Here is a 27,003-nt window from a genome sequence, read left to right as displayed (position 1 = left end):
CAAAGAAACAAGGTATTTAAAATGTTAACACAACATTGATAAGATGGTTTGTATGCAGTTATATGTAGGCAGGTGTGGTGTACAGTCTCCACTGCTGGTGGCTTCCTCGATCCCAGTGGGATGGATCTGGTTGGATGTACTGGATCCAGGTGACCCTTACAGTCATCTTGGGTCACGCAGAGTCTTTTTAAGCCCTTACCCCTATGTTTTGATGTGTTTTATGCACGCTTAGTGATAGCGAAAGGGTAGGATATCTGTCTGTCAGGGACAGAACTTGTGGTAGGGAGAGGTTCCAGTAGAGTAGGGAAAGAGTAGAGCCTACATATTCTTCTTTTGTAAGCCCCTTTTGGGTTGGAACAGCTAGGCTGTACTAAACTCCTAGTGACAGATGCTTCAAACTGTTGTAAATGCCCTGGTCAGATGAGCCTTTCCACTAAGCTTGTTTGTACTGTTTGACAAGTTCTACAATATATCATTGTCAAACCCGGACTTTGTGTGCTTTCTGCTGCTGCACGCTGCACCTACCCAACATATGAGTTTATCTATGTATACCTAAAGCACTATATATTTTCTCTAAAGCTTTAGATGTATCCCCTTGTTTAATTCAAGTAAGAAATTCAGTGACTTTTAGTACAATTCTTTACAAATAGAATCTTTAAGAAGTACATTTTACCTGTTTTGAAGACTTTAAAAATGTTACATAGACATTTATAACTTCCAGTTTCTCCTCAATACTCTGATCCAGAGATTTTAGTTTCTCATCCAGAATCCGAGAATTGCTGGCAAATACTTCACTCCAAGATGGTACCACCTGTATAAGCTGGGTGGCAGACTCCATATATTGTGATGCTTCCTATTTCAAATCACACATAATGCAATAAGAATGGACAGGCCAGTTTACAGTACAACTTCAGGCAAATATTTAAAATATGCTTTAGGTCCCTTATATAGTCTTTAAATACAAGCAATTTGAAAACAAATCAGCATCTGTAATTGTATGAAATATATATCTTATTAAGGATGAAGTCAAGCCTGTAATGGGAGTGTCTGCTCTGTAGGATGATGCGAGGTAAAGGGAAATACTTATGTGGCCTTGTAGGTGACATCAGGATGAGGTATTACTGGTGTGGTGAGCTCCTCTAGCTGTCCAATGAGCAAGTGATGTTACCAGCCTTATGATATCCAGCCTTATAGCATGGCAGGGGCTAGTAAATGGTAAGAGTACATGCATTATCTTTCAAGTGTTATGGCAAGTGAAAAGAATATATATATTTTGGTGTTGTTCTCAATATCAACAGTCAAACCTGTAAATTGCTTCTCATACATTCTTTTTCTTTAAATTTCTATCACAGTCACACACATTCCAATGCCATGGTTTCCTTGTAAAGTTCATGTCTCTTGTCACTTGAGAGAATCACACCCATTCTTCCAAACCAAAATGTTTGCAGCTACGCAGTGAGAATGACCAAAAGTGTTTTCTACATCCTCTAAAATGTTAATGTGACAGCTGTTGTCCAAAGCAGATTCGTCTGTAGTAGAAATGCTTTGGTAGTATTTTTGCAGTTGTGTACCCCACCCCTCCTCTAAAATGGTTCTCAGCCTCAGCCAAGTGGCTGGCTTATCACCAACAGAAATTAAAGTTTAAGTATTATATGTTTCCAGCATATGTTTAGAACTAATTATTCAGTGTTTCAGTTAAAGTAATTTTTTATGTAACTTTCACATTTTTACATACTTGATCTTCCATAATTGTGTTACAGTTTTGAAGGAGATCTTCAACTTTTTCAACCCCACCCACTCATACCTCATCTGTACATTCATGTCTTAAAACAGATCTCTAGCCTTTACAACCTCTACTCCTTTTAGGCACACACACGGACACACACATAAATATTCTGTATATCTTTTCTCAAAGGGTCTTCTAACTGTCCCAGTGGCATCACTGGTCTTCTTTCTTCCAGCAGTGGGCAGCTCTCACTTCTGCACTGAATGGCCCTCATATAGTAACATGTGAGTGCCATTAAGTGCAGTGCTACTCTAAGCCCAGGCTTGTGTGAAGACATATTTCTAGGGGGTATTTCCATCATAGTCAGGGCTCAGTGGAAATGGGTTGCATGATGTGAATGAATGATGACAATCAGTTGCATAGAGGACAAGGGCGGACTGACCATTTGTAAACTCGGGCACTGCCCGAGGGCCCGGGGTCAGTAGGGGGCCCCATGAGATGCCCCTGGTACCTTTTTCATTGGCTTTTTTGAGTTTGGGCAAGCACACAGGGGCCCCATGATCACCTATTGCCCGGGGGCCCCATGAGTTGTCAGTCCACCCCTGATAGAGGATGCTCTACTGGTGACATTGCTGGAATTAAGGTGAGTATTGAAACAAAAGCTACGTTTTTTTGCTATTAGTAACTAGAGGGAGACTGTTTTTTTTTCTCAGCATCTTTTAACCTTTGTTGAGATATGATATCGGCCATACAGGGATTACCAGGCAGTCCTTTGGTTTTGAATGTAGCACCCTCCTAGTCAGCTAGAGGGAGCTGGATCTCAATTGTTAGCGATCAGAGCTGAACAGCAGCCTGGGTGTGATAGCTAGTAGGGGTCAAACTTTGGTCAGAGCTGAGAGGCTCTACAGACCAGCCCTCTGGAGCTCTAGAGCTTTGGAGAAAGGTCTAGAAGCAGTGAGTGGATCTGAGGAGTGGCTGATCTGCACTTTTGAGGGATTCTGGCCAATCCCCAACAGGAGGTCAGGCAAGGGGCCATGACACCCTTTAAAAGTGAGAGAGCCTGCTCAGCTGCAGGAGAGTTCGGGTGGAAGACAGAGAGGATGTAAGGCTGAGGGCTCACCTACAGACAGTGAGGCTTGGAAGGAAGAAAACTCAGCCCCCAGAGCGAAGACCACCTGTGTAGCAAGGAAGGAGTAGCCCAGCTGGTAGCAGCCACCAACCCACCAGCCGCACAGGAGAAAGACTGAGTGAGCAAGATATCACCCCCTGGGCCAGATAGGGGAAGGAGCACTCTGGTAGGAAACCAGATTTGCCACCTACCGTGACTGTCTTATTTCTTAAAGTGATAGGCAATGGATTCCCTGCTCCGGTAGCTAGGTGAAGAAGAGGATTTATCTGGGGTGGTACCAGGTGGTACTACAGGAGATCCTGGCTAGCTCTCCAAAAAAAGACTGTTTTGCTATAAAGACTTGTAAATAGTTCCAGAAAGTTGTCCTCAGTTTCTCGGTTCCATTGGGCATCCCATAAATCCCCTACCGCATTAAAGTTGAAACTCGCTTAATAAAATCCACAAAAAACAAGCTAAAGAACTGGCTACTGACTCTTGGATGCAAGTCTGTGGAAGATGTGTTACCTGGCTGTGCAGGACTAGAATTGGACCCAAATACTCAGCAACTACTAAGGGGGTAGTGCTGCATGAACAAGATTCTGTAGGTTTGTTCTTAATTTGAATTTGTATGCAAGTTGGAACATTTTCTTATAAGTGTAACCCCAGCCAAAACATTATTTTTAAGTTTTGGATAGCATAAGGAAGGCTTAACTGGCTAATGCAGTGATGTAGGATTGCTGACAGGTCCACCGGAAAGTAGGTGGTAGCATGCAGTGAGCAGCAAGATGGCCGCACAGTGATTTCTGGGACCAGTTTGATGTCCACCACTGCCTCCGTTCTTAATTGTGAGTCATATGTCAGTCAGATGTTTGTAACTCGAGGACTGCCTGTACATTGTTTTAAAAAGGTTGGCTAACTAATAGACTTAAATTTTGAGAAGAAGCAGTAATGCTTAACTGTTATGCCCTGCAAAAAAGGAAGCAAATCTTTAGTATGTTATGAGTAGGCTTGGTGGCCCTATGCACATATACAATTAGAAGCTAAACATAGAAACAAAGGTTTGGTGTACTGTATACCTAAAAAAACATTGAAAAGTTTATACATTCCCTTTAAAGCATTGGTTGCATTATAGCATATGTGACATAGTGTAAGATCAGTGGGAAATATAGATGTAATCAGCAATTGTTGAATCACCTTGGTTTGTCTGGCCAATTCACCAAGTTTGTTCTGTACTTCCTCACATTCATTGATGCTCCAGCCAGGATCACTGTGTCTTTCCAGATCAGAGTCTATATTCTGGATCCATATTGATGTCTGTAACATATGAAGGTATATTTTACTGGACATGAACATAAACACTACAATGTATCCCTTTACACCTCTTTGGCTATGGCTAATCGAGGAGCAGCAGTATGTAAAATCTATAAAATGGTAAAGCTATCAAAGAAACATAACAACTGTCCTAAAATCAGAGGGACCACTCAAATTATGTTTTAAAGCCTAACTCCAAACATTTTATAATTTGCTTTATTTATTTATTTTTAATTTTGGATAGAATGGGGAAGAGAAAGGCCTCATTCACACAGGGCAATTAAATCCATGATATGTGTGGGGCCATGCTTTACTGGCACAGAGATGCACAGGTGTTATGTGCATCTCAGTGTTGGCAGTCCCATAGCTGTCTATTGGGATGCAGCGGCTGCATGAACACAACCGCAGCTACGAATGTGACGTTCATGCAGGTGTAGGTGTGTGTGGCCCCAAACACACCCAAGGTAAGTTTGGGGCATGCACCCGCATCCACATGGATGTCACATTGGGACACAACCACTGAAGACATGAATACGACTCCCTTATTTGAATGAGGCCTTACACTTTCTGTCAGGTTTTTAATTCTTGTCTGTGACCCCTACTGGAGTGATTTCGTTTCACCTTCTGTTGCTTCTGATGTCTGTACAATAAAGAGAGGGTGTCATTGTCACCAGGGAGGGAAAGCACACACAGCAATAAACATATTAAATAGGAACTTTACCCATAGTAGTTTGATAATAATTAATGTTCTATAAAAAAAAGAACATACACTCACTGACCACTTTATTAGGTACACCTGTTCAATTGCTTGGTGACCCAAATTGCTAATCAACCAATCACATGGCAGCAACTTAATGCATTTAGGCATCTTGACGTGGTGAGGACAACTTCATAAGTTCAAACCAAGCATCAGAATGGGAAAGAAAGGGGATATAAGTGACTTCAAACCTGGTATTGTTGTTGGTGCCAGACAGGCTGGTCTGAGTATTTCAAAAACATATGATCTACTGGCATTTTCACCATCTCTAGGGTTTACAGAGAATGGTCAGAAAATAAGAAAATATCCATTGAGCGGCAGTTGTGTGGATAAAAATGCCTTGCTAATGTCAGAGGTAAGAGGAGAATGGGCAGACTGGTTGCTGCAACATTCAAATGCTGGAGTCAGCATGTGGCGTAAATAACATGAAAGCATGGATCCATCCTGCCTTGTATCAATGGTTCAGGCTAGTGATGGTGGTGTAATGGTGATGGTGTGGGGCAAGATGTACCTAATAAAGTGGCCGGTGAGTGTACATTCCACATGAATAATTATGCTACCAAAATGAGTGTGTGGTGTAATTTGCTCCTGTTTCTTCTAGCTGGAGGCCACCACTTTGTTGATTGTGTTGAAGCTCAGAGCAGTCACTTCCAAAAACTATATGCAAATTGCAATTAAAATGTGTGCATTTCCAGCCTTGATTGTATTATTGGCTTAGCTAGAGAGAAAGGCTGACAGAAGTTTACAGCCCTGAAGTTTATAGGCTGCTTCTGCCTTGGGAGAAAGGAGGGCACGTGGCCAGTTCTGAGCAATAAATGGAACTTATAGTAATGGGAAGTATGCTTGCTGGAAAGACCCAACATACATGTGTGTTTAATGGTACAAAACACAGAACGCGTGTGAGTTCACTAGAAAGCTCATGTATTGTTAGGTCAAGCTACTTTTTCATTATAAGCTGCAATATTACCTGAGCAGTGAAAATTGCAGTTTAGAAATGTCATTCACTGATGCATGACTGATGGGTGATGGGTTACATTGTGTGTGATAGCTATTTTTGTCTGGAGTATAAAGAATGCTTGCTAAATTTTCTGCTGTATACCTCCAAATATGGAGCGTACATACTTTTTTTTTAATATTGCATCTGCAAGCACAAAGAAAATAGCGATAAATAGTTGTGTTTTTTCTGCAGTTCACTTTTCCACAGTCCTCAATACTAGGTGACCCCGAGCCTAAATATTATGTACTTTACCTTTATAAGCTGATCCTGTAATGATGCCATTATCTCCTGTTGCTTGAGAGAATTTTCCATAGATGTTGGGCTCTGGCTGGTTAGCTGATCTACTCTTTTTTGAAGGTATCCAATCATTTCCTGAATTCCATTCATCCCTGGGCTAAATATGAACCAACAGCTGTTAGCGCCTTCATTGCTTTGGGAAATAGCCAAGATGATAAACAGGAGATTGGAATAACATGTCTGCTTTACTCCGAAGAGGCAACTCCGGGAACTACAGCCACAAAGATCAGATAACATGCTGAATCCTTAAAGATGGTTTAACTATTGAAGTTCTTATTGCTGGAGAAAAGAAAATGAGCATGAAAGGAGAGTTGTTGCCTATAGTGACAGAGCAGAATTTTCACTGGCAATAATTCCTCATTCGGTTTTCTCCAGTTTTATTGAACCAGTCCTCTTGCTTAATTCTTTTTTTAAGATTTATAATAAAATAAAATAAAATTAATTAAATAAAATTAAATTAAATAATTCATGTACAGTCATGGCCGAAATTGTTGGCACCCTTGATATTTTTCCTGAAAATCAAGTATTTCACACAAAAAAGGTATTGCATTAACACATGTTTTGCTATACACATGTTTATTCCCTTTGTATGTATTGGAACAAATATAAAACAGAGGCAGAAAAGCAAATATGACATAATGTCACACAAAACCCCAAAAATGGGCTGGACAAAAGTATTGGCACCCTTAACTTAATATTTGGTTGCACACCCTTTGGAAAACATAACTGAAATCAGTCGCTTCCTATAACCATCAATAAGCTTCTGACACCTCTCACCCGGAATTTTGGACCACTCTTCCTTTGCAAACAGCTCCAGGTCTCTCTTATTGGAAGGACACCTTTTCCCAACAGCAATTTTAAGATCTCTCCACAGGTGTTCAATGGGATTTAGATCTGGGCTCATTGCTGGCCACTTCAGAACTCTCCAGCACTTCTTTGCCATCCATTTCTGAGTGCTTTTTGACGTATGTTTGGGGTCATTGTCCTGCTGGAAGACCCAGGATCTTGGACGCAAACCCAGCTTTCTGACACTGGGCCCTACAGTGCGACCCAAAATCCTTTGGTAATCCTCAGATTTCATGATGCCTTGCACACAGTCAAGGCACCCAGTGCCAGAGGCAGCAAAACAACCCCAAAACATCATTGAACCTCCACCATATTTTACCGTAGGTACTGTGTTTTGTTCTTTGTAGGCCTCATTCCGTTTTCGGTAAACAGTAGAATGATGTGCTTTACCGAAAAGCTCTATCTTGGTCTCATCTGTCCACAAGACGTTTTCCCAGAAGGCTTTTGGCTTACTCAAGTACATTTTGGCAAACTGTAGTCTTGCTTTTTTATGTCTCTGTGTCAGCAGTGGGGTCCTCCTGGGTCTCCTGCCATAGCGTTTCATTTCATTTAAATGTCGACGGATAGTTCGCGCTGACACTGATGCTCCCTGAGCCTGCAGGACAGCTTGAATGTCTTTGGAACATGTTTGGGGCTGCTTATCCACCATCCGGACTATTCTGCGTTGCAATCTTTCATCAATTTTCCTCATCCGTCCACGACCAGGGAGATTAGCTACAGTGCCATGGGTTGCAAACTTCTTGATAATGTTGCGCACTGTGGACAAAGGCAAATCTAGTTCTCTGGAGATGGACTTGTAACCTTGAGATTGTTGATATTTTGCCACAATTTTGGTTCTCAGGTCCTCAGACAGTTCTCGTCTCCTCTTTCTGTTGTCCATGCTTAGTGTGGCACAGACAGACACACAATGCAAAGGTTAAGTGAACGTCTCTCCTTTTTATCTGCTTTCAGGTGTGATTTCTATATTGCCCACACCTGTTACTTGCCCCAGGTGAGTTTACAGGAGCATCACATGCTTGTAACATTCTTATTTATCCGCAGTTGTGAAAGGGTGCCAATACTTTTGTCCAGCCCATTTTTGGAGGTTTGTGTGACATTATGTCGAATTTGCTTTCTTTCCTCCCTTTTTTTGTTTTGTCCCAATACACACAAAGGGAATAAACATGTGTATAGCAAAACATGTGTTAATGCAATACGTTTCGTGAGAAATACATGATTTCCTGGAGAAATATCAAGGGTGCCAACAATTTCGGCCATGACTGTATATGTGAACCCTCACCATGTAAAATTGCCCATTCAGTTTAAAAAAGAAATTAAAGGTAAAACATTTGTGTATAGCCATTTGTTCCTACTGCTGTCAATCCCAGCCAATGAGAAGAGAGAGGGGGCGGAGACAAGCAGTGGCTCCATGTGTGAATGGACACGGAGAATCGGGTGCCCCCAAAGCAAGCTGCTTGCTGTGGGGGCACCCGACAGGAGGGAGTGGCCAGTAGAACCTGGGGGGGAACCGAGAAGAGAAGGATCTGGGTTGCTCTGTGCAAAACCACTGCACACAGCAGGTAAATATAGACATGTTTGTTATTTTTTTCTTAACAAAAAAAAAAGTCTTTAGAATCACTTTAAGATCTGAATTTGTTAAATTCAGATGATTTGTATTTGTAACTTGTTTCGTTTATTTGTTTTTGAATAGATTTGAATTTTGGGAAGTGTTCGAATTTGAATCCAATTTCTGAAATTTAGTTAGGTACTACTTGTTCATATAAAAAAGAAGTTTTCACAGCACGAAAGCCTCCATTATGGGCCAAACAGAATTTTTTTTAAATCAACTTATAGGTAAGTTGTTTTCATGATCACATATACAAATTGCTGAACTACAAGAGTATTAACATGTGCTGGACCCCAAGCACCTTGATGCTATTCATGAAATATCACTAAATTCTTCTATATGAAATTATGGCGGCAACTTTATGCAATGTATAAAAATTAAATTACTATTCTATTACTAACATGAACCTCACGTGATCGAAGACAGACACACATGATAACAATTATGTTGAGTATAGTAATTAAAAGCATGTTATGCATTTACTTGTGCACACCATCTACTGCTGCCAGAAGAGGGTTGGGGGGGATTGCTAGCAATAATCACTGGGTGTTCTCCCTGCAGGCACAGCTCCCCGCCCTCTCCCTCCCTTCCCAATAGGAGAACACAATAGCTCAGTGGGAGTGATTCCCCCATCAACACTGACTGTAATGATAGGGGAATCAAGTGATTTTCTTTCCTGCAATCTGTGGTTGCAGAAAAGAAAATCGCACCAGCTGTGTCCAGCTTAAACCTTGAAAACATTTTTTTCAAGCAACATAAAAAAATTGAAAGGCATATTGTTGATGTTAATCCGGACAAAAATTATGCTAAAATTATTCATTCACCAGAAAAATTGTTTGATTTTTGACTCGTTAGTCTTCTTTGTATTAAGATTTATTCAGAGGTAACAGCAATATCTGGCTTCAACATTTTGATGTCTCTGTATACAGTACTGTGCAAATGTTTTAGGCAGGTGTACATCAATAATGTAAAGTATGAATGCTTTCAAAAATATATATATTACTTGTTTATTTTTATCAATTTAAAAAATGTAAAATGAGCGAACAGAAGAAAAATCTAAATCAAATCAATGTTTGAATACATTCTGGCTCTGAAACATCAATTCTTTTAGGTACTTTATTTCACAGTCTTTGAAGGAAATCGGCAATAGGCAGCAATATATTTACATTTCAATTTTATTTTCAAATATGATTTTGTTTTCAAATTCATTTGAAATTCAATTAGAATTTGAATAATTATTTATTTTTGATGAAAATGTATTTTTTTTTTTCGGATTCGTTTAAATTCATTACTACTATAATTTGAAAATTTGGATACATCCAAATCTCTCAATAATGCAAATTTAGTCCGAATTTCAATTTAGAATGAAATTAAATGCTGGAGATTTCCCACCGCCACCCAGCAATCGCTGAGGAACAGTGACAGGGGAGAGGTCTGTGTGTAAACAACACAGATCTCTCCCGTCAACACAGACATGCTGCTTTGTAGTGCTCTGCATAGCAGAGCACTACAAATCAGCATGTTTCTCTACTAAAACAGACACAGCACACACAGTAAAACAGCACACAGTTAACCTTTTGATCGCCCCAGATGTTAACCCCTTCCTGTCCAGTGTCATTAGTACAGTGTCAGTGCTTTTTATTAGCACTGGTCACTGTATTAGTGTCATTGGGACGCCAGTGGCAGTTAGTCAGTTCCCCTCAGTGTCAGAATGCCGGCAACAGTCCCACTATAAGTTGCTGATCGCCGCCATTACTAGTAAAAAAAAAAAATTCCAGTATATATACCAACATTTGTAGACGCTATAACTTTCACTTAAACCAATTAATTTACACGTATTGGGATTTTTTTTTAGCAAAGACATGTAGCAGAATGCATCTTGGCCTAAATTTGTGACGAAATTTGATTTTTTAAATTTTTTTACTGGATATGTTTTATAGCAAAAAGTAAAAAATATTGTTTTTTTTTAAAAGTAATTTTTTGTTTATAGCGCAAAAAATAAAAACAGCAGAGGTGCTCAAATACCACCAAACGAAAGCTCTATTTGTGGGGAAAAAAAGAACATACATTTAAATTGGGCAGAACGTTGCATGACTGCGCAATTGTCAAAGTAATGCAGTGCCATATGGCAAAAAATGGCCTGGTCAGGAAGGGGGGTAAATCCTCTGGAGGGCAAGTGGTTAATAACTTGCTTTTTTTAGTGACGCTGATGTCCTCCATGCTTCTAATTATACAATAAACCATGTGTCTGCCTCATAGAATTAGTATAAAGATAGTTATAGTCCTGCCTAGTTCAGCAATGTCATTTGCACATACATTAGTCATACATAGTTTCATTCTTTTTCTGGAAACATGTTCACATGCCATGATATAATTAATCTTGGCCTTTGTATTTCTGTTTCCATACTTTCAGTTTTCCTTGGCAAGCAGAATATTCATTTCAGTCTAATTATTATTTTATGTATTTCAGAATATATACTGCATGGTGTATATAAATCCAAAACTTTTTTTAGTAGTGTGATGAGCTGGTTATACTGTATTTTTTAATTTTTATTGTTTGGTATATCACTCTGCCTATATGCACCTTTTTTCTTTTTGCTAATTTCAAACTTATCAGAGCCACTGCTATTATTGCTTTTTTTGGATTTGGTGCAGACAAACACTGGAAGGCTTTAGATGTCTAGTAAAACTGATGTCTGGGCTTCTGTTTTGTGGGAAAAAAATAGCAAATAGAAAATAAAATATAGCATATACAATTGTGAAACAAGTCATATTGTAATTGAATATTTAAAAAATCCATTCCTTTTCAATCTGCAGCTCTGTAATTCTCTGTAAAATGCAATGCAATATGGCTACCTGGAGGCATTCTATACACAGATGGTGTACAGAATGCCCCCCATATATGTCATATCCTGCTTATGTGATTGGCTCACTGATTTTCCCAGAAGTCTGCACTAAGATACAAATTAGATTTTGAGCATCCCCTGCAACAAAAATGTCATTTTTGGATAGATACTACCAAAGGAAACCACGTAAGGGATGCAGACCCTGCCAGTTTCCTAATTAGAGCCCTGCAGGTGCATCAGCTGACTGATAATTACAAAACCATGCCCATACAGATTCACTCTACACATGGACACAGACAAACAGCTAGTTGTAAGGCACCACTTTCCAGCGGTGCCTTGATGTGGCAGTGTAGATTCACATGTATATGCAAAGGTATGCAACAACTATCTATATTTTTGAGTAGTTGAAAGAATTTAGTTTGCAATTTATTTATTTTTTTGCTGGCTAGCTTGAAAGTGTGTTGGGAACTTTTGTATTGTTGAACATCAAGGACTTAACCTCCCTAGCAGTCTGATTATGTCAGTATTTCTGTGCCCAAAGCGGTACATTTTTTTGCATGGAAATATGTTGTTTTTTTATTGTAGGCCTGTAATTTTTAGGAATAACTCACTGAAATCTGTCCGAACAAGAGTCTAGTAAACATCCCGGGGATGATAAAATTTCAAACATGAAATCCTAAATTATAATATAATAAATAATCATAAAAAATAATACATTTAATTCAATAATGTAATCAAACCAAAACACTGAAATTTGAAATAGAGCGCCAAGTTCGCACATCACTGAGTTCAGTCACAAAATCGTTTTCAGTGTCTGATGACGAATTTCCCCACGAATCATTATCACTCAATTCTGCAAGTGGTTCTGATTTATTATCGCTGTTCTCTAGCTGATCTAAAACCGCTTTTGACCTAAAGGGACGCTTTTTGGACACCATGGACGTTTCTCAGTTTCCAGGCTTTTTCTTTCCAGGCAGAAAGAACAGTAAAAATGCAGGCAGGGCACAGGACAAAGCACTCGGGACAAAATGTATGTGAAATGGTTTGATACAGTAATGTTTTACTATGTGATTTTAGTGTATTTAGTGAATGTCACTTTTTCAAATTTCCCGCCGGTTCCGTTCCCCATGCGTCCTGTACGTCCCGACGCTCGCAGGGAACGGAACCCAGATGACAGATGGTGGCATCGGCCGGAGGACATTGCCAGAGACGCTGCAGGAGCGACATCGCAGGACTGCAGGACAAGGTAAGTGATCGAGGGATCCCGGAGTAACGCTGAGTGTAATCCTGAGTGTAGCTCTGGGTTACCACTTCTGGTACTGAAAGTTTACCCCGGGCTACAGTCAGGAATACCGCCAGGAAGGTTAAGACAACCAGGTCTTAAAATGAGGGAAAATTGAACATTTGAGTTGTCAGCAGAGAAGGTATAGGGAGGACACAGCTAAGCTAATGTATTCCCCTTACTTTTTCCTTTTGATGTAACAACAGGTGAGGAAGTGAAGGGAAATCTTCCCAATAGGAAGTAGTATGGCAGAAAAAACTGACAGGAGTTTTAATCATTCCCACCTCTCTAAAATGAAAAAAAAGAGACATTAGATATACTTTTAGGGCTAGTTCACACTACAAAAATGCACTCTGGATGCATTCCGGATATGTTTTTGCTTACAGTTCACACCACACACAGTTCTGGTGCAGTTTTTATGCAGTTTTCTATGTTCCAGTATGGTTCTGTGCAGAAAAAAATGCAGCATGTTCTACTTTTTTTTCTGCACCGGAAACTGACTGGAAGTGACTGAACCGGTGTGAACTAGGGCCATTGGAATACATGGAAAACACTGTGCATGCATTTTTGATGCAGAAATAAATATGCACTGGACTGCATCTAGTGTGAACTAGCCCTAAGGGCCAGTTCACACTACAAAAGTGCACTCTGGATGCATTCTGGATATGTTTTTGTTTACAGTTCACACTGTAGCTGGCCAGCTAAGACCAGTCCTAGGTTGCTAATATGGTTCACATATATGTGTATACCAAACCTGCCAATAACCTCAGTACAGTATATATGTGCATATGTTAAAGCCAAAAGCAGAATCATTGCTGTAATTTATGTCTTTGATTGTTATATGACATTTTTATATTCATTGTGTTAGCAGAAGCAGAAAAGGAAAATATGCCTTTAAGAGTTAGTTAAAGATGAGTCAATCACAGACAGCCTCACACTGTACAGAGCCTTAACCAATCCCAGCCAGTTTCACATTTATGCCTGTGTAAAACTCCCTGCTAGGATTTTCTAGAGACGCATGCTCACCAGACAGAAGAGGAAACAGACAAGGTTCCAATCAGAAAAGCTTTATGGAAACAGAGAAGGCCAAATAGGTATTTAATGCACTTGTGTGTTCCTCTGTTGTTTAGTAATGCAGGTAGATCTGTATGTAAAAACTGTTGTATGTGTGTTTACTTGTAGTTCCATCGAATTTAACGAATTTACGAACTTATCGAACTTATCGAATTTACGAACTTACGAATCAAGTCACTGTAGAGTAATCATAATTGAACGAATTTACGGAATCTAACAAATTTATCAATCTATCGAATCAACCCAATGTAATACGAATTAAACCATTGTAATATGAAAGAAATAAGCCATTGTAAGCAGTGTTATATGAAGAAGATTGAAGTTATTAAAGAAGTTAACTAAAGTATTTGGTGTGCTCTTTAAACCTACTGCATCCATAGAGCGGCATTGGAGGAATTACAGAGTAAAGTCAGTCTAATCAAACAAAGAAACGGCATTTGCATAATTTTTCTAATGCCACTAGGCACCAAAGGGACTATTACCCTCAGAGGTCAAGCAACAGCGCTCCTCAACTTGCACAGTAAAGAGTACACTAGAGAAACAGAGCGCCAGCATATACTGCCACGCGGAGACACCTCAGCGGAACAACAGTACAGGCCATAGCACGTGCGCATTAGTCAGACTGCAGACGACTCTTAAAGTGGCATAACGGCAAAGGCAAGACAGTCAGAGAAAGAGCGCCAAACCTCCTGCACCCCTAGAGAGAGAAAGAGATGCATGGGGGGAGGGCCAGAATCCAGAGCTAGAGTGCCCGCACCGCTATCCATCAAGAGCCCACGTGTTGCATCCAGAGAGTTCACGCAGAGCATCGCAAAGTCACCGCAGAGCATCGCAAAGTCACCGCAGAGCATCGCAAGTCACCGCAGAGCAGCGCAAGTTCACACAGAGCATCGCAAAGTCACCGCAGAGCATCACAAGTCACCACAGAGCATCCCAAGTTACCGCAGAGCATCGCAAGTCACCGCAGAGCATCGCAAAGTCACCGCATCAAGAAAAGTCTCCTTTAAGACTGACATTTGTTTCTGCAACCTTCAGATCACGGTATCCTGTTCTTCAATTAAGGTCAGAGCTTTCCTTTATTACTCACTTATGCACATAGGTTTCTGCAAGAGACATTTTTGTGCTCAAGAGAATACAGACTTTTAATAAAAGAGAGACAGTTATAGTATGTGACTCTGAAGTATTTAAAGTGAAAGTCATTTATTGCCTGCATTTTGGTGCTATTACATGTAAAGTGAAAGTCATTTATTCTTGCATTTGTTAGTATTGCATTTAAAGTGACAGTTCCTTATTATTCATATTAATTGTTATAGCATTCAGAAATGGCTGAGCCTAGCATTGCCACCCCACTGTTAGCAGATGCAATGATAGATATGGTAGAAGGTGAAGAGCAAGAGAACCTGTCTGAATCTGAAAGGTGCAATGAAACGGTAGTCTCGCCCCAAACAAATATAGCTGAAACAGGTGAACTAAGACGTTCATCACGGGACAGAAAACCGACCCAAAAGGTGCTAGAAAATTTGAAGCAAGAGGCAGCACTGAAAGAAAAAAGGTTCGCCCGAATGTATGAGAGGTGGAAAGTATACACCATAGACATTCGCAGAAAGCTAAAACAAGAAAGCATAAAGGAGAATTTGAGTGAAATAATAGAGACAGTAGAAGATTCTGAGTCAGAGCTTATGACAGCATATGTCAACTTGCGGTCGTTCTTGACACCCTCCCAGGATATTGTAAGAAACATGGATACATGTACCGCAGTCACTAGGGATTTAGTGAAGCTTATGAGAGAACTATCATCTGCAGAAAATTATGATGAAGTCAAGGCACGAAAGGGAATGAATGAGCTCTTCATGAAAGACTATGCTAGGTCCTTAGGAGGAACCACAATCTCAAGTGTGACTTCCATTACTAGCAGAAGTGCCAGCCACATAACAGAGTTCTCAAGTACGTCAGCCAAAAGAAAGGAATTAGCTGAACAACTCGCTGCCAAAAGGGCAGAAGTTGAGATGGAATCTGCCATTGAGGCTCAGCGTCTACAGATAGCCGAAATGGAGGCTCAGCGCCATAAAATGGAAGCCAAACTGGAAGCTCAGCGCCATAAAATGGAAAGTCTGGAAAGGCAGAAGGAAGTTAAGATTATAGAAGCCAGACTCAGAGTGCACGAAGAGGATACGAATCAGGGTAGTCATAGATCCAAATCAGTACTAAGTGGAGAAGCTGACTCCTACGTTCTTCCTTACGCCCAGGAAAATGGAAGGAAATCTCCAGCATGTAGTAAAGAAATAAGTCATAGTCCTTCCATCCCTGCTCAGAGAGAAATGAAGAGAGACTGACCTGATTCAGAACAAAGTGGAAAAAGAGAACCAGATAATTCAACTCCCATATGTCATGGCAGTGGTCACGAGGATGTTACAACTGTTGACCCGGCGAAACCTCAGAGAATATTTCTCACTAGACTTCCTGTTCCGGAACCTACTATATTCTCCGGAGACGTACTGAAGTTTATAGAATGGAAGGCAAGTTTTGAAATGATCATTGAACATAATTGCTCCCGTCCAGTGGACAAGTTATTCTACCTCCAGCGGTATACTGGCGGAGAAGCAAAAAAGGTTCTTGAAGGTAACTTCTATAGGAAAGATGAAGAAGCCTACAAGCAAGCTTGGAAAAAATTAAATGTAAGATATGGTCATCCCTTCTTAGTACAAAGAGCTTTCAGAGAGAAGTTGATAAACTGGCCTAAAATAGGTCCTAAAGAACACTTCAAGCTCCAAGAGTATGGCGACTTCCTGCAAGCATGAAGCAATGCTATCCCACATGTTCAAGGACTAGAAGTATTGAACGACTATCTAGAAAACCACAGGATGCTAGCCAAGCTACCAGAACAAGTGGCTTCTGGATGGAATCGCTATGTGACTAAACAGTTAGATCAAGGCAAAAACTTCCCAAGTTTCAAAGAGTTCTCTGAATTTGTCAATGAGGAAGCACGAATAGCGTGTAATCCAGTTACAGCATCTTATGTCTTAAAACCCTTAGAAGAAAGGCCTACAAGAGAGATAAGACGTGCAAGAGCAACTAGCTTTGCAACCAACACAGCTACTAAAGGTCCAGATGCCCATGAGAGCAAGTTAAACATCACTACTGGGATCAGTAAAGAGTTTGAACCGACAAGTCTTCAGACTACCTTCAAGTGTATGTTCTGTGAAGAGAATCACTCCATACATAAGTGCCAACAATTGAAGGAAAGGTCTCCAGATGAAAAGAAGAAGTTTGTGTTTGATAATCAGCTGTGTTTTGGATGTTTAAGAAAAGGCCATATTACTAAAGAATGCAAGAAAAAGGCCACTTGCAGCGTTTGTAAAGGACGTCATCCTACCCCACTACATGAAGAACGTCCAAAGAAAGAGAAATCCTTAATGCCCAAGGACACTGAGGAACAAAATAAAGCAACAGTATTCTCTTGCAGAGTGAGAGAAAGAGAAATCAATGGCACGTCAATGGTTGTACCAGTGTGTATTTCAAATCCTAAAAGGAAGAACAAGAAGGTATACGCCTATGCGCTACTGGATGCCCAGAGTGACGTCACCTTCATTGATCAAGAAATCTGCAAGAAATTACAAGTGGCCACAGAACCAGTGAAACTCAAACTCACTACAATGACAGGAAGAGACACATTGGTGAACAGTCAAAGAGTCAAAGGACTGAGAGTTAGAGGACTCCACTCAAACTGCATATTAGATCTACCTCCAGCTTATACAAAAGACGACATACCTCTAGATCGAGATCGCATACCTACCTGTGAAACAGCCAACAAATGGGAACACCTATCTGTCATATCTCATGAAATGTCCCCGCTGAAGGAATTTGGTGTTGGACTGTTGATAGGCTATGACTGTCCCGAGGCGTTGGTACCACGAAAGATAATCACAGGAGGAAAGGGTGAACCCTATGCAGTCCAAACTGATCTAGGATGGGGTGTTGTTGGAGGAAAACGACAGATTGCAGATTCAGGACAGGTGACAGGATTGTGTCATAGAATATCTGTCCAAGAGTTACCAACTGTAAGTCCAGCGAAAGTACTCAAAATCCTAGAATCCGACTTTGCAGACGTAAGTTGTAATGAAAAGAGTGTATCCCAAGAGGACATAAAGTTTGTACAAGTTCTAGAAGATAATATTCAGCAAAATCAACACGGTTATCTTGAAATGCCCCTACCTTTTAGAGAACGACCTCATCTGCCAAATAACAGAGATCTTGCCCTGGCAAGATTGAAAAGCTTAAAGAAAAGGATGGGAAGAGATCCCGAACTCAAAGATGATTATTTGAAATTCCTGAAAGAAGGGCACGCAGAGAAAGTTGATGGTCAGCCTTAAAAATGGAGAAGTGTGGTACATCCCACATCAAGGTGTCTATCACCCAATCCCAGCCAGATAAGATCAGAGTAGTTTTTGATTGCTCAGCAAGGTACAATGATGTTGCATTGAACGATCATCTACTAAAGGGACCAGATCTTACAAACACTGTACCTGGAGTACTCTGTAGATTCAGAAAGTATCCCATAGCAGTCATGTGCGACATTGAAAAGATGTTCCACCAATTTCATGTGAAGGAAGAAGATAGAGACTTCCTGAGGTTCCTATGGTGGGAAGATGGAGATACAGATACAGAGCCAGCGGAATACAGGATGAAAGTACACTTGTTTGGAGCAGCATCATCCCCAGGTTGTGCTAATTATGGTATGAAGTATCTGGCCAATCAGAATGAAAAGGATTGTCCATCAGCAGCAAATTTTTTGAAGAAAAACTTTTATGTGGATGATGGTCTTATAAGCCTAGAATCCTCAGAATTGGCCATTCAATTGGTGAGAGAGAGCCAAGAGTTATGCGCAAAGGCAAACCTGCATCTTCACAAATTCATCTCAAATGACAGAGAGGTACTAGAATCCATCAGTGACTCCGAACGTGCATCAACAATAAAGAATGTGGATCTTAACTATGATCCTCTTCCAGTTCAGAATGTACTCGGATTGGGATGGAATGTAGAAAACGATGACAATTTTTTCTTTGAAATATCCATGGAAGAGAAAGTTCCAACTAGACGTACCATTCTTTCCACAGTAGCCTCAATATATGATCCGTTGGGATTCTTGGCACCAATAATCCTCAGAGCAAAAGAAATACTGCAAGAATTATGCAGACAGAAGTTGGGATGGGACGAACCCATACCTGCAGGCTTGAGGCCAAGGTGGGAGAGTTGGATAAGAGACTTACAAAATTTGAAAGAAATTCAGATACCCAGATGTTTTGTACCTCCTGATTTTGGAAAGTACAAGAAAATAGAACTTCATCACTTTTCAGATGCCAGTAGTCATGGTTATGGTCAGTGCTCCTACATCAGAGTAATAGGAGAAGAAAAGATACACTGTGCCCTAGTTATGGGAAAGGCCAGAGTAGCACCCAACAATATTCAGACAATACCAAGACTCGAACTAACGGCAGCCGTCGTTTCAGCCTCAGTAAGTCAGTTTCTGAGAGAAGAATTGGAATTGAAAATAGATGAAGAGCATTTTTGGACAGACTCACAAGTTGTCCTAGGTTACATAAACAATGAAGCTCGAAGATTCCACACCTTTGTCGCTAACAGAGTTCAAAAAATTTGAAAAGCAACGAATCCAGAACATTGGCACTATGTTGACACAAAGCAAAACCCGGCAGAACATGCTTCAAGAGGCCTAAATGTAACAGAATTGAAGAATTCAAACTGGTTCACCGGTCCAGAGTTCCTTTGAGAAAGGGAAATCATACCCAGTGAAGGTTATACAGAACTGTCTATGGGTGATCCAGAAGTAAAGGTAGTTCAAACATTGAGCACTGCTGCCAAGTGTCAAGATGACATACTTGAACGACTAGCCAGATGTTCAAAGTGGAATACAGTCATAAACATTGTAGCTCAAATTCAACGCTTAGCAAAAGGAATCAGAAAGAAAGAATCGTTGAATGTAGAGGAAAGAGTGAAAGCTGAAGAAACGGTTATAAGACTCATTCATCAAAGATTCTACAGTAAAGAATTGAAGAGACTTAGTCAAGAACCTAAGAGACTTCCAAACAACCACCCATTGTACAAGCTTAATCTCATTCTGCAGGATGGTATACTGAAGGTGGGAGGGAGGCTGGAAAATGCGTCACTACCTAACAGAGTTAAGCATCCAGCAATTCTACCCAATTCTACATTCACAAGATTGATTATCAATCACTACCACAACAAATCCTTGCATCAAGGAAGAAGCTTTACTCAAAGCTGTTTGAGAGAAGGTGGTTATTGGATAGTGAAAGGAAGCAAAGTTATAGCAAAGTACATAAGCAAATGTGTAATCTGTAGAAAGACACGTAGACCTACAGAAGAACAAAGAATGGCTGATCTACCAGCTGATCGTGTAAACCCATCACCACCATTTCTTTATAGCAGAATGGATTGCTTCGGCCCATTTATCACCAAACAAAACCGCAAGGAGTACAAGAGATACGGACTGATATTTACGTGTCTAAGCTCCAGAGCAATTCACCTGGAAATGTTGGAAGATATGTCAACCGACGCCTTTATCAACGCCTTAAGATGTTTCATAGCCATTAGAGGTACTGTCAGAGAACTTAGATCTGACCAAGGATCTAATTTTGTTGGAGCAAAGAATTAATTGAACAAGGCTCTAAAAGAGATTGATAAAGAAAAAGTAACTGAGTACTTGTTAGAGAAACAGTGTGATTTTCACATGAATGCTCCACATGCAAGCCATACAGGCGGAGTCTGGGAGAGGCAAATCAGAACTGTAAGAAACGTACTAAGTTCAGTGTTGAAAAAGAACGCCGGAAGATTAGATGATGCTTCACTTAGGACACTATTCTATGAAGTAATGTCTATTGTTAACAGTTGTCCACTTACAGTCAACAACATCAACGACCCAACAAGTTTGGAACCTCTAACTCCCAACCATCTACTTCACCTAAAAGCTGATTACATACAGCTACCACCTGGCAACTTCACCAAAGAGGATTTATACGCAAGGAAAAGATGGCGAAGAGTTCAATATCTATCAGAGCAGTTTTGGAATAGATGGAGCAAGGAGTACTTAGCTCATCTCATACTAAGAAGTAAATGGCAAACGCCTAGAAGAAATGTTCATGTTGATGACATAGTGTTAGTAAAGGAAAACGACTTACCTAGAAGTCAATGGAAATTGGCCAAAGTCCTAGAAGCCCGAAAGGACGAAGAAGGACTAGTAAGAAGAGTATTGTTACAAATGGGAGACTCAAAACTGGACAAAAAGGGAAAAGGTCTCACAACTCCACTCAAGTTGGAACGTGCAATACAAAAGTTAGTTGTTCTGCTTGAGAGTAACAAAGACACTTGAGAGTTGAGAAACTGATGGAAAATTCCTCAAATTCTAGTTCGAATCCTATTGCTGAGAACATAGAATTATAGGTAATTTTGGTGGGAGTGTAGCTGGCCAGCTAAGACCAGTCCTAGGTTGCTAATATGGTTCACATATATGTGTATACCAAACCTGCCAATAACCTCAGTACAGTATATATGTGCATATGTTAAAGCCAAAAGCAGAATCATTGCTGTAATTTATGTCTTTGATTGTTATATGACATTTATATATTCATTGTGTTAGCAGAAGCAGAAAAGGAAAATATGCCTTTAAGAGTTAGTTAAAGATGAGCCAATCACAGACAGCCTCACACTGTACAGAGCCTTAACCAATCCCAGCCAGTTTCACATTTATGCCTGTGCAAAACTCCCTGCTAGGATTTTCTAGAGACACATGCTCACCAGACAGAAGAGGAAACAGACAAGGTTCCAATCAGAAAAGCTTTATGGAAACAGAGAAGGCCAAATAGGTATTTAATGCACTTGTGTGTTCCTCTGTTGTTTAGTAATGCAGGTAGATCTGTATGTAAAAACTGTTGTATGTGTGTTTACTTGTAGTTCCATCGAATTTAACAAATTTACGAACTTACCAAACATCGAATTTACGAACTTACGAATCAAGTCACTGTAGAGTAATCATAATCGAACAAATTTACTGAATCTAACAAATTTATCAATCTATCGAATCAACCCAATGTAATACGAATTAAACCATTGTAATATGAAAGAAATAAGCCATTGTAAGCAGTGTTATATGAAGAAGATTGAAGTTATTAAAGAAGTTAACTAAAGTATTCGGTGTGCTCTTTAAACCTACTGCATCCATAGAGCGGCATTGGAGGAATTACAGAGTAAAGTCAGTCTAATCAAACAAAGAAACAGCAATTGCATAATTTTTCTAATGCCACAGCGCACTAGGCACCAAAGGGTGCTGCGCCTGCCACACACACCACACGCAGTTCCAGTGCAGTTTTGATGCCGTTTGCCATGTTCCAAGTATGGTTCTGTGCAGAAAAAAATGCAGCATGTTCTACTTTTTTTTTCACCAGAAACTGACTGGAACTGACTGCTCTGGTGTGAACTAGGACCATTGGAATACATGGAAAACACTGTGCATGCATTTTTGATGCAGAAATAAAAATGCACTGGACTGCATCTAGTGTGAACTAGCCCTTAAGAATAACTCCACTTTCTTGGGAAAAAATGAGAAAATAAAGAAAAATATATATAGCGTATACAATTGTGACTCAAGTCACATCGTAATTGAATGTTATTAAAAACTGACTTTCCTTTTCAATCTTCAGCTCTGTAATGTTCTATAAAATTCAATGCAATATGGCTACCTGGGGATGTTCTGGTGTACAGAACGCCCTCTGAAAATGTAATTATCTGGCTGTAATGGTGATCCTATGGCTTTAGTATGATCTGAATTACTAATCCAGAACAAGTAGGCTGATCAGGAGTTCTAATTTCACTCTGACTTTACTTGCTGCATGCTTGTTTCAGGATATTGACACTAATCATATTCATATTTCTCACTGTACATATTCTTTCATACTACAGATTTTGACTTCGCAATGATTTTCTGTAAAAAGCTTCATAGAAAACATATACAATCAGGGTCCTTGGGAGATTAGGACACTTGAGGTGGATTTAGTTCATGAAAGTCACGGTTTAATTTTGTTACAGCATTAGTAAGGTATTAACTCATAACTGGCTAAAGTACAGGATTTTTGTTGAATTACTGCGCAGTAACCTTTGTATGATAAGTTAATTGAACTAATTGATTCCTAAAACCTAAATCCTAATTAATCCTATAGAAAGGGAAGAGTATCTGCAGAAAATCCCTTTTCTTTGCTGCTGATGAGTTGAACCCAGTGCTAATCACAGTGCTAAATGTTTAATTTTATATTGCCAGACCTGATCAAGCCTTTGCTGAATCCTCATATTATTACAGTATGCCAGATATGTGTCTCAGCATTCTCTGTGCTCGCTGTGCGACACATTTAAGGGGGCTGAGTATCAAAATATACTTCCAGAAATAGATGATGGCAATGCTGGGGAAGATTATCTTGCAACTTGCAACTTAGCAATTTAAGGGTGAAGTTAGTAATCTTGAAGGTGGACCTATATAGATGATTATCTAAAATGTTTAGTGACTTTAGATATGCACATGTATTGAGAAAAAAGTGAAGAACTTGGGAGATTGGCTTAATTTCAGGAGATCCAAAGGCTTAGAAATATATTCTGATCAGCTTTGAGCTCTGCTACAGTACATAGACAAGAACTCTTAGGGATGCCAGAACAATGAACAATCCACTGTGATATTTGTCTAACATGTCATCTGCTTTGCCAGGTTTTAATGTACAAATCAAAAACATTAAAGTGTTACTAAACCTACAACAGTAAAATCAGTCTATATATGCAGTAAAGTATGCTTGTTATACTCGTCGTGGGACCTAAGGGGTTAATCCTCTGCATTGTGAAAAATGGCTGTTTGATCTTTTTTTCTCTTCTCCTCCTCTTTTTGAAATGTCTACCTGATATAGACTGAATCCATAGTCACATGCACATGCTCAATTTGGTGTGTATTGCTAGAGTGTTTTTTTTTCTGGGGAGGGTGCGTGTTGTCAGCATAGGGCCAATCAGCACTGTCCAGACAGAGGGTCAGAGGTTTCACATCCTCCTAGAGCAGAAAGAAAACCCCTCCTACAAGCTTTAACCAGTGCTCTGCTGAAGTCACAAGACTGCTCTAACAGCCTCATAGGACAGTTAGGGGAGAATGAAAACTCCTCCTACAAGCTTTAACCAGTGCTCAGCCGGACACTGATAGAAGACTGCTCTAACTGCTGATGAGAAAAGGTATTTAGCAGTTTATATTTACTAAAATAATTGCATTTCCATGTTGTGTGTACTGTGGGAGACCAGATATAGTGAATGCAGGATCCTGGGTTTAGTAACACTTTAAGGTAAAAGGCGTTGCTTCTTCTCCAAAGTGCCTTCCCAGCAACTCAATAATCCATGCTACTATCCCCATAGCAAAATGTCATGGCACCATGCAAATCTCCTGCTGTATTTTAATGGACATCCATCGCTGTATGGGCTTCTTAGGAGGAAAGCTTAAAAAAAAGTGGTACCTCCTTTTAGAAATTCTGTATATAGCCCTATAGAACAGACAGTGCACAGTCCACATGTGTTTATCTGCTTGCTTCACTGCAACCAGGAACCAGGAATCTTTATTCAGTGAAAAGACATAGAGGTTTACCATAGATGCAGATGCAAACTTATAAACACTGCCATCTACTGGTTGAAGAATATATCTAATGTAGTTGTTGCACAAAATACATGAACACTGTGTTCCAACTCCCCCCTCCTAAAACAAGTTGATTACACTATACTACATCAATAGAGTCTGAAATATTGAGTGAGATTCAAAAGTGATTGAAGTAGAAATTCAGCCAAAAATATATTTAACAGTTAACCACTTGCCCTTTCTGACCAGGCCATTTTTTGAGATATGGCATTGCGTTACTTTAACTGAGAATTGCGCGGTGATGCAATGCTGCACCCAAATGAAATTTATATCCTTTATTTCCCCACGAAAAGAGCTTTCTTTTGGTGGTATTTGATTGCTGTGCATTTTTTATTTTTTGCGCTATAAAAAAAAAATAAAGTCCGACAATTTTAAGAAAAAAATATGTTACTTTTTTCTATTAAACATGTCCAGTAAAAAAAATTTAAAAATCTAATTTCGTCATAAATTCAGGCCAAAATGTATTCTACTACATGTCTTTGCTAAAAAAAAATCCCAATGTGTGTAAATGAATTGGTTTACGTGAAAGTTATAGCGTTTACAAATGGCGGTATATACTGGGATTTAAAAAACATTTTTTACTAGTAATGATATCAGCAACTTATAGCAGGACTGCGAGGGACATTCTGACACTGGGGGGAACTGACTTGGTGTCACTAACATCCCCAGTGACACCAATACAGTGATCAGTGCTAATAAAAAGCACTGAGACTGTACTAATGGCACTGGGCAGGAAGGGGTTAACATGTGGGATGATCAACGGGTTAACTGTGTGCTGTTTTACTAGGGGCTGTGTCTGTGTGCTTCACTGTAAGCACACTGCTTTTCATGGCTGTGCACAGCACAGCCATGCAAAGCAGTGTGTAGCAAATATTTGGAAAATTTGGAAAATATTTGGAAATATTTTTTCCAAATATTTGCTCAATAGATCTATGGGTATATGATTGGATGTTGGCAGCTGCACTCACTTTAGGGATTTAGTTTTTAGGTAGGAGCGCAGGAGGTTTTCACATCTGTTAGTGTGCAGGAGCTGACAGGGGAGAGAACTGTTTTGTTTAGAAACAGTTCTCCCCCCCATCGGAGATGCAATCACTGGCTGGGACGCAGTGATTGACAGCCACGGTCAAAAAAAAAAAAACCTTTTGTCTATAGATAAACATAATTATTGTAAAGCAAAAGTTCCTTATGTCTTTACTCTGGTACTTCTAGTAACTGGTTTGTTACATCCCATTCAAGTTAATAAAGCCACAGAGCAAGTGCGTGCAATGCAATATCCTTTTGATGGTGAAAACAGACATATTCCCTCCCGGCCACCTGTCAACTGCCCTCTGAAAAGTGTTCTACCATGGAAAGTGTTTTGGAAGGGTGTCAAGGGCTATCTCACATCTGAATGAGCCGCAAGTTTCAAATTTTAAATTATACAGAACTGCTGTTGTACATCTAAGACCATTTGTCTTGGTTTATGTGGCCCATTCCAAAGCAGGCCATAGATGGATTGAAATTAATCAGGTTCAGCAGGGACCTGCCGAATTTAAATTCATGCATGGCCACTACAGTTGAACAAAAGCTGATCTAGTGATCAACCTCTATTCAAGCACCCTGTCAAGTAAAAGCCACTTGATCGGCCAATGAGTGCAGCGCTGATCTGTGTATTCTGATAGAAGAGGAGTCTCCTGTCAAAATACAATAGCACAGTGGGGAGGATTCCCCCATCCACCTCGAATGTGTGGATGGAGGAATCCGTTTTTCTCATTCAGCCCACTGGCTGAACCATGTTTGGCCAGCTTAACCAGTTCCCTCCCAGCCAATAGCAAAATGATGGCAGAGTGGGACTTTCATTGGTCCGGATGGGCATCATATGACATCTTCCTGAATGGCCGCCGTGCTGCAGCAAGATCTGTCACCTGCTGTGTCCATTGGGCACAGCCGATGACAGTTCTGTGCAGTTGTCCGTTGCTGGTACCATGTGACCGCTGTGACCAATCACAGCAGGTCACATAACAATTGTAAACAATGGATGGCTTCCTTTCGAGCCATCCATTGTATACAATTGTGTTGCTAGGTGTGATTGGTCACAGTGATCACATAAAATAGACTGGGCAAATCATAGCCCATCTGTGTCATGTGATTAGCTGTGGCCAATCACAGCAATTCACAAAAAAAACTGAATAAATCGATTTCATTTAGTTGAAAGCTTGCCTATAGCAGTGAAAACTCATTGCTATAGGCAATCATGATGTGTGAAAAAAAAATTCTGATCAATTGCCCAGAGTAGTACAATGTTACTATGGTAACATTATATTACTCTGGTCACAGTGTTTTATAAAAAAAAATGTAAATAAAAGGAAAAAATTTCCGAAAAAATAAAAACAAAAAATATTTTTTTTTTCATACTGTCACCAGTCAGTGTCCCTG

At 39.9% G+C, this 27,003-nt stretch overlaps 1 protein-coding gene and 1 long non-coding RNA gene across 10 annotated transcripts in view; one reads left to right on the top strand and one right to left on the bottom strand.

Annotated features, from left to right (window-relative positions):
* Positions 1–27,003, top strand: part of LOC149451568 (uncharacterized) — a 292,180-nt gene that overhangs the window by 74,600 nt on the left and 190,577 nt on the right. Inside the window, exon 2 of one of the 8 annotated variants that reach the window (XR_016315010.1) lies at positions 8,733–8,875. The exons of the other annotated variants lie outside the window; for them this stretch is intronic. This is a non-coding gene — a long non-coding RNA (uncharacterized LOC149451568). The remainder of the gene's footprint in view (positions 1–8,732; positions 8,876–27,003) is intronic. 8 annotated transcript variants of the gene reach the window in all.
* The window catches only part of CCDC141 (coiled-coil domain containing 141), a 218,145-nt gene that overhangs the window by 85,085 nt on the left and 106,057 nt on the right, over positions 1–27,003 (bottom strand). For both annotated transcript variants that reach the window (XM_089690384.1, XM_089690383.1), the window contains exons 9-11: positions 6,152–6,293; positions 4,029–4,148; positions 674–853 (exon numbers count right to left, since the gene is read on the bottom strand). In XM_089690384.1, the coding sequence (XP_089546510.1) occupies positions 674–853; positions 4,029–4,148; positions 6,152–6,293 (442 nt within the window). The remainder of the gene's footprint in view (positions 1–673; positions 854–4,028; positions 4,149–6,151; positions 6,294–27,003) is intronic.

The sequence above is a fragment of the Staurois parvus genome, unplaced genomic scaffold (assembly GCF_062004578.1).
Source record: "Staurois parvus isolate SC_StPar_1 unplaced genomic scaffold, SC_StPar_1.0 ptg000530l, whole genome shotgun sequence".
NCBI lineage: Eukaryota > Metazoa > Chordata > Amphibia > Anura > Ranidae > Staurois > Staurois parvus.
This window is presented reverse-complemented; position numbering and strand designations above follow the sequence as displayed.